Source organism: Lepidochelys olivacea (genome assembly GCF_965140295.1).
Source record: "Lepidochelys olivacea isolate rLepOli2 genome assembly, chromosome: 4".
Lineage (NCBI taxonomy): Eukaryota > Metazoa > Chordata > Testudines > Cheloniidae > Lepidochelys > Lepidochelys olivacea.
The window spans coordinates 124,247,222-124,269,989 of NC_140414.1; the positions used below are offsets into that span (position 1 = coordinate 124,247,222).

Genomic DNA, 22,768 nt, shown 5'->3' on the forward strand with positions numbered 1-22,768 from the left:
TGAAATCAATGGCAAAACTCTCATTGACTTCAGCAGGACAAGATCTGCCCCTTAATGTTCTGTATGCAACAATCCTGTGTTGCCTTCCATGGCTTAGATAAGTTAACCTAATAGGTCGTCTCCTCCATTTCTAAATTCTATGGGTTAAATACTGAAATCCTTAACTCAAGCAAAATGTCCCTTGACTCCAAAAAGAGCTTTACCTTTAGGATTTAGCCTTATGGATACTTTCTTAGTGATAGAAATTACAATATGCTAAAAGCCGAGGCCTGAGGACTATTTTGATGTGTGGTTCCCTTTGCTCACAACTGAACTTGATGTCTGAATCTTCTCACCTTTCTTTTTTTAAATAAGTACTTATAATAAGGGTTTTGCATAAAGTGAGACTATGCAGCCCTGTACTATGTTAAGTGGCTATATGAAGTCATTGACACTTCAGAAACAGTCGAACGATATGGTTGCTTTATTACATATTTGAATTTCAAAGACAAAAAAAATTGAGACAGTGAGATGATCACTAATATATAAGACTATTATTTTTGTTACAGTACATTCACATAGAGCCTTGAATGGAAACATCTGTAGTTATTAAATCTTTTACATTTTTTTTATATTTGCAAAGAACAGCTCAATTTTTCACCCTTTTTGTCAACTGGGAGCATTATTTCCATATGAAAATAATTTTTCTCCAGTACTTATTCAAATTACTTTGCTTACCGCTGCTCTATTTCCAAATTTTCATTAACTTGTATCCAGCAGTAGCTCCTCACTTTAAACTGGCACCATGTTAATACTCTGCAGTTGCATAGAATTGAACATCTAAAATGTACCAGTTGTCAGGTTGTTAATAACAAAAAGTAGCTGCTTTTTAAACCTGCTTGTTTAGCATGAAACTAAGTTACAATCATTTGTTTTGCAAATAGTATTGTACTTGTCACCGGCATAAATAAAATGTGTGATTGTACTTTAAAATGTAGCTGGAATTGTGGTTATTTGATTTAACTGTTCCATCTGTATCATTTGCCTATCTGGGATGAAAATCTAGCATTTTTTCTTCCTTCAGAATACTTAGCACAAACAACTATATGGTGTTTGTTGTTGTATCAGATATGAAACTGTGAAAAGTTCCCTTGCACTAGTCTTGCCTCCGATGACCAGAAACGATACAAATATCAGCTGGTGTAAATTGTCATACCCCTTGTCCTCTGGAGATAAGATACTTTATACTAGTTGCAGAACTTTCCCCAGGATGTGTGAGAGAGGAGGGAATGCAGCTGGGAGGCAACTGGAGAGGGATCTTAAGAGATTTTGTGGGAGGGAATCTACAACTGGGATGAGGATGGAGTGAGGAACCTTATTTCAGAGGCAGCTAGGGAGGAATTTGAGGCAATCTTGTGATGAAAATAAATGTGAGGGAAACTGGGAGACTTTTCAAAAAACAGGAGGGAGTCTGCATCTGGGGGAAGAGGTTTGGGGACCTCTACATAGTCCGGAATCAGGATCATTGGAGAGGTAGGTGGGAAGGGTGACCCAGGACACTTGTATGTGGGAGGGCAGAGAGGAAGTGCAGTGAAAGAGCCTTAAGAGCATGTGGATGGAGTCAAGAGACAGCTGGAAGTGGAAATAGATAATAGAGGCAGGAAGCAATTTCTCAATTCTTGCTTCATGATCAGCAGAACACATTTTCGGTAATGTATATTGAAGGGAGACAACACTGGCACAGGGCAGTGTTGGAAAATAAAAAATAGTTTTAAAGAAACCATTCTGGCTACTGTTTCAGGCAGTGGGAGAAAGGAAGTAAGTGTCTGTAATTTACACAGCAGCTAGACTCAGCTAAGAGAGCACAATAAAAACCTCATATCTAGATGGACAGAAGAAAAAAAAACATATTTTAGAAGGTATCCATAAATTGGGATTTTCAGACATTCAAATTACTATGAGAATTACAGGTCAACTCCTACAAGTGCTGATTTAATACTGCCCCCTCAGCAGCTTTGGCTAGTGGTGCTCCAGTTATTAACTAAAGCTGCCTCCCACTTTCTGGGCAAAATTTCTGAGGGAATGCAGTGGCAAGAACACCTTCTGCACTCGTGCAGGTGGTTTAGTGTGTGTAGCTGAATGATATGAAAGAATAATTTGTAATTTGTTAAGTTCTACATCTTGAAGGCTTACAGAACGTTGAAAGTATCAATTTGTATGCTTGAGTATTGCATATTAAGTGCATAGGGTACAAGATACGATGGGTCTAGAGTACATTAATCTTCAATTTCTGTTGCTTTCTCTGCAGTGAGACAAGTAGTCATCCAATTTTTCATCAACTCTTTTCTCTCTCACCATAGCAACACATGCATAAAACAATCTAACCTTGTTATAGAAGAGTGGCTTTGTCACTGAAGAACATTGTATCCTTTCAAAGAAACAGCAGCTGGCATTTACACTGTCTTGTTTAATGGCTCTGATGTCTTGAGGGCTGAAGGAACCTTGGTCCAGAAACTAACATTCTCCCCCTCACCCTCAGCCTCCTGTCATCAGTTGTTTTGCTTTTGCAATCCAAATGTGAGCTTCAGAAAGATGAAGGAGAATGTTTCATATATTAAATTCCAAAAACAAAGTTAATACAGCATTGTAGTTTGGATATTCTTTCTTATGTATATTTAAAATATCAAGTTACATTTCCCACCGCAGCCATAATTTGTACGAGTCCCATTGAGCACGTGCAGTTAGCTACACAATATATTATATACGGTGGTAAAGTTTTCTGCATTCATATCATTACACCCCAATTCAATCAATTACTGTACTTAAGCATATGCCAAATTACACATGTGAGTATTCCCATTAAGATCAATGGGACTCATTATGCAGGGAGCTAGGCATGTGCTTTAAATACCTTGCTGAATTGGAACTATGCAGTATGGCAAAGGTAAAGTTGTAACAGGATCCTTAGATTGGAATTTCCCTACTTCTGAGCAATTCAGATCTTAGCTACAATGTTTTATTAGAATTGTTTTGATTAAATTTAATGCATTGGTTGTTTTTAAAGAAAAGCACTATGGGAGAACTATGAGTGCATGTTCAGAACATTTGTGCAGTGTTCAAAAGAATACACTGAACATTTGCTTTGATAACTGATCAAATTCATATAAATGCATTATGTATATGAGATTCAAATAAATGTACTGAGTATATTTATCTGTATAGCTACAGGTATGTATGTACACAGAGAAAAAAATACAGCTTTTACTGCAATGTGCACTTCTCCAAATCTAAGCTTGTTTTGGATTTTTTTTTTTTTTTTACAGAGAGTGAAATTTAAGATTTGAAAAGATGGGAAAATGCTAACAAACATCATCCCTCTTCCACGAATATCTTCCAAAGTCTTTATTATTTTTAGGTAGCCTTCTGTGTTCAAAGGGTTTTCTTCAGAAACACATAAAATATGACTGGTATTAAATGATTTACTGAATATAATTATTTTTGTTTATGGCTGTTTTATGGTAAACTCAATCATGTAAAACTAGTGGTTGTGTTTCATAAGCTGTTGTGTTAAAGTAATAAATTGCAGTCACTTTATATTCTCCTTAACCCTGAAGCGTAAACCAATATACCCTTTCAGCTAATGCTGTAAATCACACTCCTCTGCTCTGAAGTTTGAAAATAAAAATAGCTAGGATGGGAAAGATGTGTATGATGATATGGTCTTCTAGGTTCTTGCAAAAGTCTTTACCAGGATGGCGGCTATAGGCATTTGAGGGAAGAATAAATCAGGATGCTTGTTTGGTCACAGTCACAGAGTTCCTGATGGCTGGAAGGCTCAGAATGTACTGTGTACAACTTCTGGAGCCTTTTTTCATGTTATATTCAGCAGAAAGTATTTGTGAAGTTTGCTCCTATATAACCTTTTGGGGGGAGCGTGAGTTGAAGGAGAGTGCACTGTTAGGTTCTACTTTCATAGGACTTATAGAAATTACAACATGATGGAAAACTGAAGGTACAATTCTGGGATGGATTCTGCTCACTGAAAACCTCCAAGAACATTTGATGTGACATGTAAATATGAAGCATAAAATTGTGATTTGCTTTCAACCCAGCTATAAAGGTGAAGGGTGTTCTTTAAAATCTACGTTAGATGATGTTTTACTGGCAGAACTTTGCAATTGCATCTTATTGTAGAAATGACTTCTAGTCATAGGTGTCTGTATTACTTGTTTTTATGAAAATCATGCCGTCTGTCAGATTTTGTTTTCCTAACTGTAAAATGAGGATACTTAACTTGTTTCAAGGATGTTGAAGATTAATTAGTTAATGAACCCAATGCTGCAAAATTCCTGCTCATGTGAGTAATACTATTGATAGATATCAAAGTGATTCCTCACAAGAGTAATGGCTACTCATACAAGTAAGGGCTTTTCAGGATAAACACTGAGTAGAAGTACTTTTATTAATTTTATAATGTAATAGTAGTCTTTTCCTTTATTAAAATCGTTTTTATAGATCTGGTCTGCAGCACTGAGCATGTACTATGGGTCAAATATTACAGCCTTTACTCACATGAGTATTCACACTTAGTAAAGGGTACTGTGTTGGCCCCTGTGTATAAGAAGAACACTGTTAAATTATACCCAAAAAAAAAATGATATTGTGTGAGCAGTAACAGTATAGAATGGGGGGAAATATAGTATACTGCATATTAAAATGTTTCTGTAATAAAAGGTCTATTTTTCTGATAGACCTGGTCAAAAATGAGATGCAGTTTTCATAACATTGACAAAAAATTCATCCTGTGGCTTTTCATTGGAATTTCTTTGAAAAGTTTCATCGAAATGGTGAATTTTGAAAAAGTTTGACCATCTCTATGTATGATGGGTGAGACACATAATATTGGAGGCTAATACCATCTCCTTATTTAATTGCAATGGGGGTGTGTACAGTCTTCCAGCATATCTCTGGACATTCAGTTCTAACTCTACAGTATACTTTAATTGAATTTAAAAAGCATCATGATACTCGACCAAAAAAATGGGGGGGGGGGTTACTGTGTAAGATCACTATTGCAAGTTGCTGAGATGTCTAAAACCCCATTGACTTCTGTGCAAGCTGGAGGTGGTCAATATCTCTTGGGAGAGAGTCAGCACCTTGCAGGATTGGGGACTGAGATCTCAAATTGACATCAGGGATTGTTTCCTATTAAAATACTGTTTTAGAAACAAAGCACCTGTAATATCCCAAACTTAGACAACATTATTTGCCTTGTTTCAGAGTAGCAGCCATCTTAGTCTGTATTCGCAAAAAGAAAAGGAGTACTTGTGGCACCTTAGAGAATAACAAATTTATTTGAGCATAAGCTTTCGTGAGCTACAGCTCACTTCATCGGATGCATTCAGTGGAAAATACAGTGGGGAGATTATTTGCCTTTAGTTCAAAATACAATGCACTTTCTCTGATACAGAAACAGAAGATTAAAATGACAAAGGACAAGTCCTCATCTTAGTTTTGCCCCCCTGCCCTTTGGACAGGAAACCTGCCCAATAACTCCATCTTGTGACTGTTCTTATTTATTGGTGCCCCGTTCAGTAGGTATAACATGGTCTTTGACAGAAAAGCAAAAGGACCTTTTCCCTTCCCCAAGGTGTCTACAATATAAATTATCCATTCAAATTTAATTACAGAATGGCTAAATTATTCTTAAACAATACCACTGTGTTTTCTGGTAGACTCTTGCACATGTAAATAACCATGGATTAAAGTGGGTTCATGGGGGGAAATGATGGTATGGGTGACAGAGCAGCTAGCTGGGACCTAAAAGTAAAGAGAGCAGGTACCTCCACTCATACATAAGGAATTTTATTTGGCCTAATTGAGGTGCTGTACTAGTAGGAATTTGTCCATGCGTGAATTGTTTGTACTTTGCTTTCATTGTTTAGACAGTTCAGTGTAATGACTTTTCCCCAGAGACTTTACTCTATTACAGGTTTTACTTTCCAGTAGAGGCTTTTTCAAGCAAAGTTTTGTCTCCAAGGTTAATGCTGGAGGAGGTTTTCCCTTGGGACACTCCAAAAAGATTGGGACTTTGGAGCTGGGAATGAAGAAGTTGAATTAACCCAGTTAAATCTTCCAGAAGGGGGTTCCTGTGTGTCTGGAAACCCCTTTTTTATTGAGAATCTGAATTAAATATGCTGGAAGTAGAGGAATTTAGCGTGCAGTATTTTGTGAGTTTGTATTACTGTGTGTGCGTGCATGCGTGTGCACATAATAAACACTTGTGCACTGATTGGTCTTTTTTCTTTGGGGACTATTTAATTTTCCTCCATAACAGAATACCATACACTCAAGCCTCCACATCTCACCTGCCTTCTGAGACCCTCCCCTCATTTCTTAAATAAAAAAAGTTGTAAACATTCAGTGCATCGCACAGATTTGTTGCTTGTGTGTTTGTTTGCTCATATGATGTATTCCATATGTTTTGCAGATAATCTAGATTGATGTTCTTTGGTCAAGGACCATGTCTTTCTGATTGTTCTGTAAGATACCCCACTCCAAAACAATAATCCATTCAAATGGCATGGTGGCATCATCAGATAAAGTTTCTGATGTAAGTATTACCTCTATCCTAAAATAAAGGAGTCTGGTGTTTTAATTTGATAACTTTAAAAAGAGCAATTTATATTTTTAATGAGGGAAAAGTTTCCTCTATTGTAAGCATTAACTCATAGTATGTGTGTAATATTAAACAGTTTTATTATACAGGTGAAAAAGGGATGTGAATTATCCATACTTTATATAAATAAGACACTGTAGGTATTTATTCTGTCCGGTGTCAGATAATTTGTAAATATGCAATAAACATTTGATCTTTTTTTTTTTTGTCCTGTTACTACTTCTGGAAGCGTTCAATTTGTGCCTCTCGTCTCAGTGAGTTATGCTCACCTGGACACTTCAGTGACAGATCTGCCCCAATTTTGTAGAACCAGATGATTCAGAGGCACATGAGGCATTTTGCAGGGTTCTTTTGAAGATGTGTGCGTGTGTAGCTAGGCACCCTATTGGCACACAGCTAAGGCTAATATTTTGTCATGGATATTTTTAGTAAAAGTCAGGGCCAGGTCACGGGCAATAAAGAAAAATTCATGGATTTTTTATTCATAAAAATTTTTTATTCATAAAAATATCCATGACAAAATGGAGAGCCACTGGGCAGCTGCTGAGAGCCTGGCTGGGAACTTCGGGTGTCCCCCTTCACCTGTGGCTCTGAGCTGTGGGGTCCCTCCGGCCAGGAGTTCTGGGGACAGTGGGGGTTGCCCACAGCAGCTTGGAGTTTGGGGGGGCACAGGTACCTCACAGCTCCCTGAAGTCATGGGCTTCCTGACCTCTGTGACAAAATTGTAGCTTTACTCACAACACATAACACTCCTCTGATGCTCAGCAAGATACTGAGTGGTGCAGTTCCAGGATAAGAGCTTCAATCTGTGCTCCCTGCACTCTTCCAGTTGCAGTTTTAGAGCATGGGGAGTGGGGGGGAGAACAGATCAGTGCTGTCACTCCCTGCTCTGCTTCCTGAAATCTGAGGAGAGAGTGAAGATTCATTTAGCTACCCATATGTGGGTAAAATGAGGTTAAAGGACTAGCCAAAGATCACACAATGAGTCAAAGGGAGATGAAGCCTGGAGCAGAATGCAAGTTTGCTGCTCTAACCACTAAACAATTCCTCTGATACAATTTGGAAATCATCCCCTGATACACAGCAAATAAAAATACCTACAATGAGGTAAAGGGGAGAATGTAGAAGATACTTCAGCTTGTGAAAATTTCCTTGCTGTTGTGTGCACCTGTCATAAAAATAAAGGGAAGGGTAAACCCCTTTGAAATCCCTCCTGGCCAGGGGAAAGCTCCTCTCACCTGTAAAGGGTTAAGAAGCTAAAGGTAACCTCGCTGGCACCTGACCAAAATGACCAATGAGGAGACAAGATACTTTCAAAAGCTGGGAGGAGGGAGAGAAACAAAGGGTCTGTGTCTGTCTGTATGCTGCTTTTGCCAGGGACAGAACAGGAATGGAGTCTTAGAACTTTTAGTAAGTAATCTAGCTAGGTATGTGTTAGATTATGATTTCTTTAAATGGCTGAGAAAAGAATTGTGCTGAATAGAATAACTATTTCTGTCTGTGTATCTTTTTTGTAACTTAAGGTTTTGCCTAGAGGGGTTCTCTATGTTTTTGAATCTAATTACCCTGTAAGATATCTACCATCCTGATTTTACAGGGGGGATTTCTTTATTTCTATTTACTTCTATTTTTTATTAAAAGTCTTCTTGTAAAAAACTGAATGCTTTTTCATTGTTCTCAGATCCAAGAGTTTGGGTCTGTGGTCACCTATGCAAATTGGTGAGGCTTTTTATCCAACATTTCCCAGGAAAGGGGGGTGCAAGTGTTGGGAGGATTGTTCATTGTTCTTAAGATCCAAGGGTCTGGGTCTGTAGTCACCTAGGCAAATTGGTGAGGCTTTTTACCAAACCTTGTCCAGGAAGTGGGGTGCAGGGTTTTGGGAAGTATTTTGGGGGGAAGGACGCGTCCAAACAGCTCTTCCCCAGTAACCAGTATTAGTTTGGTGGTGGTAGCGGCCAGTCCAAGGACAATGGGGGGGAATATTTTGTACCTTGGGGAAGTTTTGACCTAAGCTGGTAAAGATAAGCTTAGGAGGTTTTTTCATGCAGGTCCCCACATCTGTACCCTAGAGTTCAGAGTGGGGGAGGAACCTTGACAGCACCTTTATGCTTAGTAAAAGTATTAATGAAAAACAACCTCTACCAGCACTTGTAATCTATCTGTGGATACGGTGACTAATCTTTTCATCTGTTGTTCTGTGCTGCATTTGTGTAATTTTCTTATAGGGTCCCAATGAGGCCTGCTGGCAACATCTATTACTTGGCACTTAAGAAGAGGCAGAAAGAAGATGACCCAGAACTGCCAGCTGGAATATGCACTGCTGCTTTCATTTGAGTAACCCACAGAATGTTCTATTTTTTTTCTTTTCAGCTTTTGTTTCAAGTGACCACTATACTTCATTGTAATAGATGCTTCCTGAATAAGCTGGGGGTAGTGTTTAAAATGGGGGCTGTCTTTTGGGTTTACGGAAGAGACAAAAACTGAAAAAAAAACCTCACTCAAAATAACTTTCTGTTCTGGCAATAAGAGATTTGAAGGTTAATTGAAACAACAACACATCCCTAGCCTTATTTTTCTATATAGTCTTTAATCTGTATAAACAACTGTATGAACAATTTGTATACACAACTCTCTTTACTATGCATTTTTGGTAATAAGTTAGATTGTTGTAAGATGTACCTAGCTTGGTTCAGAATCTGAAACTTTCTGTTGGAAGTTTCACTTCCCCCATAAATCTAGGAAAACACTCTGATATACCTGGTGCAGATCAATGGAATTGTAACTACTTAAACCACAATTTGAGTTTGGCCTTTTAAGCCCATGTTAATATGTAGGTGCATCTTTTACTGTGGATATATAAAATCCCCTTTTTCCTAATCTTTAAAAGCTAAATGGCTGGCAAAATGAACAATTTACATGTGGGTTTTTTTTGTGAGCACTACCCCGTGTGGTCAAGGATCTAACCAGCAGCATCTAACCCTCTCTCTACTGGATAGGGAAGGAAAGTGGCTCTTACACCCCACCCACTCTTTTGAATGGCATTATTAGCAAGGGAAAAGCACAAACATTTTTAAACTTGTGCAAGGCTGAACCTCAGCCGAGGAAGATTGTGCTCCCACTTTAGGACATTGGAGGACTTTGTGAAAGTGCTGTGAAGTCCCCTACCATCAGTTACAAGAGCTTGAATGTCATATGTGGCAATGGGTCTGTCCTGAGTCAGACTATTCCCTTGAGAAAGAGTAGGTGTGAAATGTCTAATGTAGCATTTTGTCACCACAGTAAAGGATTCCATCCTCCCATCAGGAGCACTTAGATGCCCATGGAGCCCACAAGACTTCAAGAGTTGTGTTTACATTAGAAAATTAAAAAGAACTATCAGTTTCATTAGTTCTAACCTTTGGTATTAAATAAATGAACAATCACCTTGCCAAATGCCCTGGCCTACTGCTAGTGACTGCAGTTTTGCTTTAGATTTGCTTGTTTGTGAGATAAGACTTTAAACTTAGTATGACAGTTAATATGTTCACCCAAATGGAATGCAAGTACATGAATAGGTCTCTCTGTGCAACAGTTCCCCACCTGTAAAATGGGGATAACAGCACTTCCCTACCTCACAGGAGTTCTGGGAGGACAAATACACTAAAGAGCATGAGATGTTCAGATACTGTGGTATTAGGAGTCAGATAAGTATCCAAGAAAGAATATTTAGTAATGTTTATCAAATCATTCAGTAGTAGTAATGAATCTCTTGATAACTGTAAGAAGAATATAAATAGTTATCTTAACTTTAGCCAAGAAATTGTAATTCATTTCACATCTTTCATTGTGCAAATGGATTGATTTTCAATACTACTTGGCTTGACCTAATACCCATTTTTCTTTTTCAAGCAATATTCCCCTATCCTCCTCATACTAGGCTTTGGACTTCAAACCTTACATTAAGTCCTGAACAAGCCAAGGCACTGAATGGAGCAGATGTTCTTTGGGGAAAATCCACTCCTTCCCTGGGACAGCCAGTGCCCATCTTTTAACATGATCCCCCTTTAGTCAATTATGGTCTCCAAATGGAGTTTCATTTAAGTCCTCACCCTGAAAGATGATGGTTTTGCTGCAATGGCTTGAGGGCAAGTTGGTTCAAGTGAGGGGGAAATGTAAGAATTTGCATCTCTCCATCTATGATACAGACAGCACTTCCCCTACAAGTGAACAATTATTCATTCTAATTAAACAGTTACTAATTCTAATTAAAAAGAAACATAAATTGTGGATCTCAGTTACTCAAGTTTTGTTTTAAAACAAATGTTTTAAAGGACAAATTTAATAGAAGTGTACTCCTGGTGTACTTTTTAATACAGCTGAAATAGATTTGCCTTCAAACATTCACCGTCATTGTTGCAAAATCTACTAATGGATGAGACAGCCAGACTCTGAAACTGCTGTATGATAGCGTGGCCTTGTTTCTGTGTAAGCTAAGGCTTCTTCTGGCCTCAGTGGGAGTTGGATCAGACTTTAGGTCTGTTTACTTTTTTTGCTCTTCCCACAGTTTTCACAGTGGAAACAAAGGGCATAAATGGCGTATGTATATAAAGTTAGATTTTAAAATCGAATCCTATATACAATTAGTAACACAGAAAAGGGGTTAGGTTGGAGGGGAGCGCAACATGCAATTCTTCTTTGTCTTTGTACGTGGCCCATTCTAGATGCATATGTGCCTCACGTGCACAAATGCTGAATCTTTGACGGGTAGTGTCCATTGGGGCCACTCCTGTGCTCTGCGTGCCGTCTTCACGTGAAGGTCTATGGAACAGGGCGTCCCCGATCACCCTCTGGCCATCTGGGGCAGCGAGACAGAACTCTGCCTGGTCTGCCCACTGCCGCATAGCGACCTCTCTTTGTAGCATTCTCCTGGACTTTGGCAGAGACTTGTTTTTATTTCAGTCCGTTTATTTTAATCACGTGGCTCATTCTAGTGCAGAGGTGGGCAAACTACAGCCCGCGGGACCGTCCTGCCCGGCCGCTGAGCTCCCAGCCGGGAAGGCTCGCCCCCGGCCCCTCCCCCGCTGTTCTCCCTCCCCGCAGCCTCAGCGCTGTGCAATGCCAGCGCTCTGGGCCGCCGCTCCTGCCGGGCAGCGCGGGCGGCGTGGCTGGCTCCGGCATGGTAAGGGGGCGGGAGGTGACAGGGAGCAGACTGGGAGCAGGGGGCGGTCGGATTGGGTGGAGGTTTGGGGGGGGGGCTGGAGAGGGCATGGGAGTCCTGGGGGGCCTATCAGGGGGCAGGGCAGTCAGGGGACAAGGAGCAGGGGGGTTGAATGGGTTGGGAGTTCTGGGGGGGCAATCGGGGGTTCTGGGGGCAGCAGTCAGGGGACAGGGAGCAGGGAGGGTTGGATGGGGCAGAGGTTTTGGGCGGGATGGTCAGGGGACGGCAAACAGGGGGTGTTGGATAGGCATGGGAGTCCCAGGGGGCCGGTCAGGGGTGTGGTTAGGGGACAGGGGTTGGATAGGGGGTGGGGGTCCCGGGAGGGGGCGGGTTGGGTAGGTCGGGGATTCTGAGGGGGGCAGTCAGAGGGCGGGAAGTGGGAGGGAGAAGATAGGGGGCGGGGACCAGGCTGTTTGGGGAGGCACAGCCTTCCCGACCCGGCCCTCCATATAATTTTGCAACCCCTATTCTAGTGCCTCGGTACCTTCCTGCCAAATGGCTGAGCCCAAACCAGATTTCAAGCCCTCCCCATCATGCAGTGGTCTTATCCCCTTAACCTTTGGACATACCCATTTCTAGTTCATACACCATCTTCCCGTGTTCACTGAGGGTGCTTGACCCCCGCTCTGCCCCACGCCCTACCCCCAATCCACTCCTCCACCAAACCCCCGCCCTGCCCCGCCTTTTCCCACCTCCACCCCATTCTGCCCCCTCCCCACATCTCTTCCTACCCCGCTCCTCCCCCCCACACCCCCTGAACCTCCTGCACATCGCTGAACAGCTGATCATGGCAGGTGGAAAGCGCTGGGAGGGAGGGGAAGGCGCTGATTGGCAGGGCCCGCCGGCAGGCTGAAGGGCTTGGGGCGGGGGAGGAGCTGATCTGTGGGGCTGCCAGTGGGTGCTAAGCACCCACTGTTTTTTCCCCATGGGTGCTCCAGCCCCAGAGCACCCACAGAGTTAGCACCTATTGTACCTCAAGACTCCAAAAAGGGACTATCCCCACAAAAACTCCCATTCCTTCAGTGTCCCAGTAAGTACAGACTCTCCCCCAAAAGCTTCCTTGGCCAGTATTGAGAAGGGATATCCAGGTCTCTGCCCCTTTGACAAGCCATCAGTCCCACAAATTGAAGTCTGTACTCACAGTGGCCTTGGCAGTGAAGCTTGGTACCACCTCTACCTTCTTAAGGCAGGGCACAAGTGAGCATGGTAGCAAGGGTGATTTACAGCACCCATCCTCTTCCCCAGAGCAGGAAAAACCTAACGAGGAAAAAAGATTAATGGGCCATTTGAATCTTCTAAATCTCAGGGAAAGGCCTGATCAGGCTAGTCTGACAGGCCCTTTGACTCCTCCAGCACATCTGAAGCCAAGTCAACCCCAGTACCAAAGACCGGCACTAGTAAGGGCTCCCTCTCAGCTCTGGTACTAGGGTTACCAGATAGCAACTGTGAAAAAATGGGACAGGGGATGGGGGGTAACAGCTGCCTATATAAGAAAAAGTCCCCAAAAATGGGACTGTCCCTTTAAAAACAGTATGGATGGTCACCCTACTAGTACTGATATCAAGATCCCCCGGCTCCTTCCCAGCCAGAACGGGACTAAGTACTAGTCTCCAGGTCTTAGCTGTGCCTGTGGATCTAGAATCCTGACACCAATCACAGTGCGGATGTTACTGGTGCTGGCTTCTCTACTGCTGGGAAAATATAAGAAGTCCCCGGCACCAGTACTCTCCCTTCTACTCTTCAAAGATTGTTTCTTCAAATATAAACAAGCATAAACCATTTTGATCTGACAGACAGCAGGAGTATTTCATTTGAAAAGTAACATCAACTTGCCCAAGATCACACACGGAATTTGTGGTAGAGAAGGAAACTGAGCGTAGATTTCCCAAATCCCAGACTAACATCCAGACCCAAACTTCATCCAAAGTGTGGGTGTGTTTAGAGCCAGAGGTTGGGCTAGGGCTATTTCTATATCAAATATTTTTGCATTGAACCTAACTCCCATTAAAATCAATGGGAGTTAGGTGCCTCAGTACTATTAAAAATCTGGGCCTCTGGGCCTTACTTCTCCCAACTGTATAATGGGTGTGTTATACCACCTCTCTACTTCAGTGGGGTGGTGTGAGGATAAATACATTTAAGACTGTGAGGGGCTCAGATACTAGGCAGTGGAGGCATATATGTACCTTTGACAGACTGACATATCCAACTGGGGGCAGGTGAGGCCAGAAGAAGTGGGAACTAGGTAGCAATTTGAAATCTGTACACACATAGTAATTATTTGATTTTCCCTCCCCCCAGTGCCTCCAAATTTGACATGCTTCTGGGTACAATGGGCTAGATTTATCCCTGGTGCAGTATAATGCAGCTGACTTCAATGGAGGAATGACAGCGCTTAATTTGGTCCAGTTCGATCAGCAAGGGCTTGATGCTGTTTCTATGGAAAATCAACAGCGAAACACCCATTGACTTCAATACCAGCATGACCAGACCCAAAGTAGTGCAGGTAGTTGGAGATCTAGTAGCCTGTTCACTTTAGGGCAGGAATTCAATACAGTAAAATACTAAAACAATCTTAAGGGTATATTGTAATGGAGAATCCTCTTCAGAATACACTGCTTTCCAAAATCCATAACTTATTTAGGCACTTGGATGCCACAGTCATGGATCTGGAGTAAGAACGTAAATGGATTTTTCATTCATTTCATAGCTGGAGACATGGATTTGATTTGGTCTAAACATTTGCTAGTGAGATTTGTTTTATGTCTAAGCTTCTACCAACTTTAATCAGTAAAATAAAAGTTTATACTGGCTGTGCCTTACCCAGTTCCTCAAAAGCCAAGATGAACCAATGCAAACTCTGCCTTGAGAATGTACTGTTATTCTTTATATTGTGTTAGTATCTAGGAGCACTAGTCATACACCAGGACCCCATTGTGCTAGCATTGTACAAACAGAACAAAAAGTTAGTACCTACCCCCCAAAGAGCTTACAAATCCCTCTTTGTAACATAGCTGAATTAATGTTTGTAATATGAGAGTTTGGGGAAGCTCCTTTTTCTAATTATGTTAACTTTTCTATAAAGACTATCAATTTTTCCCATGAGTGTCATTTGGCAAATAATAATTTGGCATTTTTACCCTCGCCCTAACTGTACAGAATGTTTTAGCAGAGAAGAACGAGGTTTCGGGTGCCATCTGGTGGGAGCCTTATAAATGTCAGTCAAATAATCAGGATTATGATTGTAAATAAAGATGATAGTAATCCGAGCGGTGGGAGGAGGGGGAACAAATCCATTCCCTTGTTTGTGCGTAATGTAGTTTTGTCCTATACAAGTTTGTCAGATGAGAGTGAGAATACGTTTGATCTGGCAAAATGGTGTTAGTGGAGAGCTACTCTTCATGGAGTCCCACTAATTTTGTAGCCAGTTGCAGGAGTGGAACTCTAATTCCTGAAATATATAATCAAAATCCTCATGGGAATAGGTGTTACATACAGCAGCTAAATTATAAAATCTCCCTCTGGGAGGTAAGGGATTGAATGGGCAGAGAGGGCATTTCAATGTACCTGATCCCTATTGCAATATGATTTTGTGTAACTACAATGGAAAAATGTAGGTAACTTTTACAATTGTTACAAATCATGAGCTTCTTGGTGATATAACTATAGGCTAATTATTTACCACTCTCCTTTTCCTTGGACATCTCTGTCTATATATTTGTATTAAAAAATCATTTAGAAATAAAAGTGGTCAGCTCTCTGGGCAGGAAACAGTAAAGGTTTGAAGGTAGCCAACTCAGTTTCAGTTTGAATGTTTCATTGCTAATGTAATGCTTTTAAGGTTTTAAATAATGGGCCAAATTCTGCTCTCCTCTATACTAGCAAAACCCCATTCAAGTTACAGGAATTGCCATGTGATAAATTAAGTGAGAATAGACTGTGACCTAATATATTTTTTGTCTTATGGTTTATAGTCAGGTCAGAAGCTTATTTTATAATATGGCAATTTCACATTGTAAAAAATCTTCATTGTGTCCTAAAAATATCTCTTACAACATCCTTTATGTTAAAGGTATTCAAAATTAAGACATGCTGATTAAGCTTCCTATGCAGGGAGCATACGTGACCTTACAGAGAGAGAGAGAAATACGGGGATAAGTTTGCTGACGTGTACCAAGTGAGGGTTTGGAGCCAAGCAAAACAGCTTGTGTTCTTGGATGAGGAGGGTAGTTAGCTTCTGCCTGTGTCGTGCAGTTTAGAGAGCACAGATGGGAGCCTCAGCAGAAAAGTTTTTCACTCTGCAGCTAGACAGAAATGCTTTAATCAGACCAGTGTGGGCTGAAACTGAGCAACTGGACAAGAGGTTGTGCTTAGCTAAAGTTTTATTCTGTTGGGGTTAATCGTTTTAAAATTTATTTATTTGGTGAGTCTGTGCATTTTAGAGCACTCTTGGTAGATGACTTTTGTATGATTGTCACAACTGTAGCTCAGGTTTCAGAGTGGCAGCAGTGTTAGTCTGTATGAGCAAAAAGAACAGGAGGACTTGTGGCACCTTAGAGACTAACAAATTTATTTGAGCATAAGCTTTCATGGGCTAAAACCCACTTCATCGGATGCATGCAATGGAAAATACAGTAGGAAGATTTTATATACACAGAGAACATGAAACAATGGGTGTTACCATACACATTATAACAAGAGTGATCAGGTAAGGTGAGCTATTACCAGCAGGAGAGAAAAAAAACCTTTTGTAGTGATAATCAAGATGGGCCATTTCCAGCAGTTGACAAGAATGTGTGAGGAATGGTAGGGGGAAAAAATAAACATGGGGAAATAGTTTTACTTAGTGTAATGACACATCCACTCCCAGTCTTTATTCAAGCCTAATTTAATGGAGTCCAGTTTGCAAATTAATTCCAATTCAGCAGTCTCTTGTTGGAGTCTGTTTTTGAAGTTTTTTGTTGTAATATTGCGACTTTTAGGTCTGTAATCGAGTGACCAGAGAGATTGAAGTGTTCTCCAACTGGTTTTTGAACGTTATAATTCTTGACGTCTGATTTGTGTCCATTTATTCTTTTATGTAGAGACTGTCCGGTTTGGCCAATGTACATGGCAGAGGGGCATTGCTGGCACATGATGGCATATATCACATTGGTAGATGTGCAAGTGAACTAGCCTCTGACAGTGTGGCTGATGTGATTAGGCCCTATGATGGTGTCCCCTGAATAGCTATGTGGACACAGTTGGCAACGGGCTTTGTTGCAAAGATAGGTTCTTGGGTTAGTGTGTTTGTTGTGTGGCGTGTGGTTGCTGATGAGTATTTGCTTCAGGTTGGGGGCATGTTTATTCCCCCCACCCACCACTGTTCCTCACATGTTCTTGTCAACTGCTGGAAATGGCCATCTTGATTATCGCTACAAAAGGTTTTTTTTCTCTCCTGCTGGTAATAGCTCACCTTAACTGATCACTCTCATTACAGTGTGTATGGTAACACCCATTGTTTCATGTTCTCTGTGTATATAAAATCTCCCTATTGTATTTTCCACTGCATTCATCCGATGAAGTGGGTTTTAGCCCACAAAAGCGCATGCTCAAATAAATTTGTTAGTCTCTAAGGTGCCACAAGTAATTGTAGCTCAGAAGCCAATAAATCTGATACAGAGCTACGCCAGTTCACAAGGCAAAATAAACATTTTACATTCTGGGGTTCTTGGAGGGTGTTGGAAATTCCCATAGTCACCAAAATCTCTCACGGGCACAGGGAAAGCTAAACCAAATTCTTTAGAAATCCTGGCAGATTTGTAAGTTCTATTTTCCTCTTACTGGTTTGGGGTTTTTCACTTTTTTTAAGGAGAAGTAGAGTTAGTAATCCATAAAAGACAGTCAGGCATATATTGTGTAAAACATATGGCATATGTGTCTTTTTAAGCTGGCAGCCACCTCCAGGGATAGAAGACTCTAGGCTTTGATGAATCATTTGTTGATGGATATGGAATTCATTTCCACTAGAGGTCACTATGTACAAATGATTACGTCTTCCTTTTCATATCAATTACTTTTATTGGTTTACAGGAGAAAATTTGTCACACACTTTGCAATTCAAGAGGTTAATGGGGCCCATCTGCATGAAATGTAGCAATTGACTGAAGACATGACATTTTTTATGTGCCCCAATTAAGCCACAGATTATTTCATTTTAAAATAAGGGAAGTTGGCTCAGCCGTGTACATCTTATATTCAAGAGTGTCAAATTCATTTCAGCCAGAACCAAACCCCTACTAACATTGCCTGACTTTAGGAAATTTCAGATCCAAATCCAAATGTCACTGATAGCCTCTTTTTTTATAATGATCTGAGCCATTGTTTCTGCTCCAAGTATCCAGGTATTTTGGGAAAGATTGGATTTTTGGCCCCATCTATTTAGACGGTAGCATGTGGAATGAAAGCTATTTTGATGCAGTTCTCATAGGACCAAATGCTGATGCCACTGAAGTTAATATCAGTAGAAGCAGTATTTGGCTCATAGTGAAGTTATGTGGAAAAAAACCTCCTTCACCCTTATAAAATTCCAGTGTGTTCCTACAGTTAGACAGAACCAAAATTCTGGCTAGAGGAGTAGATGCAGTATTTCTCCATCTTATTCATCAAAACAGTTCAAATATAACATATTTACTTAATGGTGCCACAGAGGCCATTTACTTATCCAAATTAAATGAGACATACTGTATATTGAGTATAGAAGCTTATACTTGGTTCATCATCATGGTATCTAAGTTCCTCCCAATGATGAAATAAATAGACAAGTAACATGTTCTAGGATACATAAAAGCTCATTGAGCAGGGCACAATGGAAAGATATTTTAATAGGGATTTGACACATCCATTTTTTTAGTATTTATTGGATATAAAATATGATTCTTCACTGGTGAGGAGTGGGATGAAAGGGAGTTGCGCCTCTGGGGAGAACTTCATTGGAAGGGAAAAAATAGACAGAAAAATGTGAATGAAAATTGGGAGTTCATTAAGAATAGTTTATTGGATTGCCAAAAAGCCATGATTCCACAATCAAGAAAGAGGACAACTTTGGCTAAAAGCCCATCAATTACAAATAAAAGAAGCAACATATAACAAATAGCGGGGAGGGGAAAGGAAATAGCAATCAATATAAAATAGATGGTGTGGAAGTGTAGAAAATTTATAAGGGAAGCTAAAAATATCAGGGAAAAATCCATGGCTGGCAGGACTAAGGACAATAAGGACTTATTTAAGCATAAGAACAAAAGAAATCCTAGCAGTAATACAGAACAATTGGGCGTGGAGATGATGAAATTGTTAATAATGATGCAGAAAAGGCATAAAGATTCAAAAAATATTTCTGTTCTATATTTGGAAAGAAGGAAAATGTAATCCTCTCACATGAAGTATTTCACAGTCCATTCGTAACTCAGGATGAGGTTCATTATCACCTAAGGATAAATATTTTTAAATGAGCAGGCCCAGATAACTTGCACCAAAGAGTCTTAAAAGAGTTGACTATGGAGATCTCTGGCCCACTGATGTTAAATTTAATAACTCTTGGTCTGAAGGGACACACCCTCCCTCTAGTGGAAAGTATACTAACAAACTCTTCTGGGCCTGTACAGCACTAACAAGGTGCCTCTTCAAGGTTGGCTCTGCCTGGAGTTGTGGGGGGAGAGCTTAAAAAGGGAAAACCTGCCACAGGAAGGAGTGGTGAACAGAAGGACTGCTCCACTTCAGAGACTGCTGACAGAAGACAGGTTAGCTGAGAAGGAGACAGTCACAGGCCACACCACTCCTTAAGCTGCATGGACCAGCTGCAAAGCAGTACACCTCAGGAAAAGGGTCCAGAGGTAGACCCCACTAAGGGACAATAGACCCTGATAGACCAAGCTCAAAGAGTTGCTTGAGAGACAGACCACCTTTGTTTTTCTATATTTTCACTCAGATTCCCCTCTCTCATAAGAGAAAGAGAGGACCTTTCTTTTGCCTGTTTTACTCCAAGAACTGCTTGTGTGCTACAAAGTGGGGAGGACAGTATACATGACTGGCAGTAGTGTCTGGAGGGGCTTGACTATGGAGCCCCTGCCTCGCACACTTGAAATACCAGGAAAATTTGAGAAGACTAGGAGAGTGCTAAAGTTGTCCCCATATTTTAAAATGGCTGCAGGCTTACCCAGGAAACTATAGGTCAGTTACCCTGTCATCAACCCTGGGCAAAATAATGGAAAGGCTTAATCAGGTTTCAGCTGATAAAGAATTAAAGGATTGGAATATAAGTAATGTCAGTCAACAGGGCTTTTAATGTCAGTCAACAATTAGACTTTAGTCAGACACAAGACATTTGGCTCAATACAGGGGTAATTGGGTGACATTTAATGGCCTGTGATATACAGGAGGTCAGACTTGATGGTCTAATGGTCCCTTCTGGTCTTAAACTCTATGAATCTATGAGCAGGAGGGTGTGTGGAACTAAAAGAGTATGGGAGGAAGAAATATAATGGAGAGGTCTGGTAGTTGGGAGGAGTGCGGGAATGAAGCTGGGCCACTTGGAAGTAGCAGAGATGTCACCAGAGAAAGAAGGCAGGAAGAGCTGTGTTACTGTGCAGGGCCTATCTGATAGAGTGAGGGAGTTGCCTCTGATACCAAAAAGGCATGATGGAAGGGAGTTTGCTTAGCCAGAGGAGTGCCTACCATACCCTAGTTTGTGGATCACTAGCAGAGAGGGGTACCCTTCTGCAGCCCAGGTTTAGGTGACAAACTCCAAGAGAGGAGCTTAACATAAATGCCTCTCGCCAGTATCTCTCATTGACTACCTTAGGCAGCTCCCTGCCTAGCATGCTGGCTTTGTGGATCTCATTCTAAGGAGCTATCTCTCCCCATTCATTGTATAGGGAGCATAGGTCCCTAACTCAGGCTTTATGGATCCTGGTGGTGTTCCTGTGATTGTCTAGGCACCTAAAAGTTAGGCATTGCAACAGTGAGTCATCACAATCTTTTTTGTGGATGTGGGCCTGAGTATTCCTCTTTATTTTCCTCCCTATTTGATCAAGCATAAATACTGGCCAATATGAATAATGGCAGTACTTCTGGCCTTTGAATACTAATCAAATATGGGGTACAAATTCTTCACATTCTTCATATTGTATGTCCCTTGTTGAAAAAGAATAGCCATGGGGACAAATAAAAAATTTGGCATCTGACTTGCATAACTGATCCCCTGGGTCAGTATTCACAAAGAGGAAAACCTTGCCCCTTTCTTTGCAGGTGTGAAGGCCCACAGCAAAAACAGTGCTGATTTGCCGGGAGGAACAGGAGTCCAGGCAGCTGGTGCATATTGCTTGTGTGCTGCCAGCCAATAAGGATCTGGGACAAGGGCAGTGGAGACAAGCATTAGGCTAGGAGAGGAATTGGTAGGGGAGAATTTGGCATCACCAGCAATTTCTGCTTGTGTACAGAGACACAGGCTCTGCCAAGGATATTCCAGCCTTCAATCTGAAGTAATGGCTAGATGCTGTTTAGATTTGGGAGGAGGATTCCCCAGTCATCAAGGAACTCCCCAGTGTATACCCTCACTTCAGACTCATTTCACCTGTCCTTCATACCCTTCTCCCTTGCACTGTCCTTCCCCCCATCTCCTCCATGTCATCTTTCCCTTCCCTTCTTATCCATTTAGCTTATCCCATCCTCACTAAACGCCACCAAATAAAATAAAATAAAATAAAAATAAAGAAATATAAAAATAACTGAGGCACTAACATGCTGTTTGTTGCCATCACATTGTTCACTCTGTTTCTGTCTGTCTTGACTAATTAGATTGTAAGCTCTTTGGGCCAGGGACTCTCTGTCACTCTGTGATTGTACAGTGCCTGTTGCAATGGGTTCCTGTTAGGGTTGCCAGGCGTCTGGTTTTCAACCAGAACACCCGGTCGAAAAGGGACCCTTGCAGCTCCGGTCATCTGTGCTAAAAGTCCAGTTGGCCACACTGCCAGCAGGGCAGGCAGCCTCCATGAGACTCCTGGAAAGTAGCCAGCATGTTCCTCCAGCTCCTAGGTGGAGGGGCAGCCAGGGGGCTCTGTGCGCTGCCCCCGCCTCCAGGCGCTTCCCCGAGCGCCGGATCTGCAGCTCTCATTGGCCGGGAACTGCTGCCAATGGGAGCTGCAACGGTGGTGCCTCCAGGTGGAGGCCATGCACACAGCCCCCTAGCCATCCCACCGCCTAAGAGGCAGCAGGATATGCCAGCCGCTTCCTGGGAGCCGCATGTACTTCCTCCATCCCTGGGAAATGCTGGGTCCACCTGAGGTCAGCACCACCTGGAGCCAGCACCCCACACCTCCTCCCACACCCAAACCCCCTGTCCCAGCCTGGAGCCTCCTCCCACATTCCAAACCACTCAGCTACAGCTCAGAACCCCCTCCCACACCCTGAACCCCACATTTCTGGCCCCACCCCAGAGCTCACATCCCCAGCCCAGAGTCCATACCTCCTCCACACCCAACCCTCCTGCCCCAGCCTTAAGCCCCCTCTTGCACCAAAACCCCTCATCCCCAGCCCCATCCCAGAACCCACACCCCCAGCCAGAGCCCTCACCCCCTCCTGAACCCTCATCCCTGGCCCCACCCCACAGCGTGCACCCCCTGCCAGAGCCCTCACCCCCTCCCGCACCCCAATGTCCTGCCCTAGCCTGGTGAAAATGAGCGAGTGTGGGACAGAGCGAGCAATGGAAGGAGGGGGGATGGAGTGGGGGCCTCAGAGAAGGGATGGGGCAGGGGCAGGGCAAGGGTGTTCAATTTTCTGCAATTAGAAAATTGGCAATCTTAGTTCCCGTGATGGGGCATACCAGACCCTCTGAGGCATCCTACTGGAGGTCTTGTGGCCCTGCCACACCTCGCCCC

The 22,768-nt window shown here is 42.0% G+C and overlaps 1 protein-coding gene across 5 annotated transcripts in view; it reads left to right on the plus strand.

Annotated features, from left to right (window-relative positions):
* Nucleotides 1-10,926, plus strand: part of LOC311519864 (uncharacterized protein) — a 40,131-nt gene extending 29,205 nt beyond the window's left edge. For 2 of the 5 annotated variants that reach the window (XR_014711398.1, XR_014711399.1), the window contains 2 exons: nucleotides 6,470-6,592; nucleotides 8,884-10,926. Coding sequence is in view for 3 of the 5 variants with exons in the window: in XM_084626865.1 (XP_084482991.1) it covers nucleotides 2,340-2,353 (14 nt within the window). In the remaining 2 variants the exon portion in view is untranslated. Of the gene's footprint in view, nucleotides 1-2,339; nucleotides 2,403-3,302; nucleotides 3,421-3,593; nucleotides 6,593-8,883 lie in introns of those variants that run through there. The other 3 variants (XM_084626865.1, XM_084626866.1, XM_084626864.1) reach the window with 3 other exon arrangements.
* The last annotated feature ends 11,842 nt before the right edge of the window (nucleotides 10,927-22,768 follow it).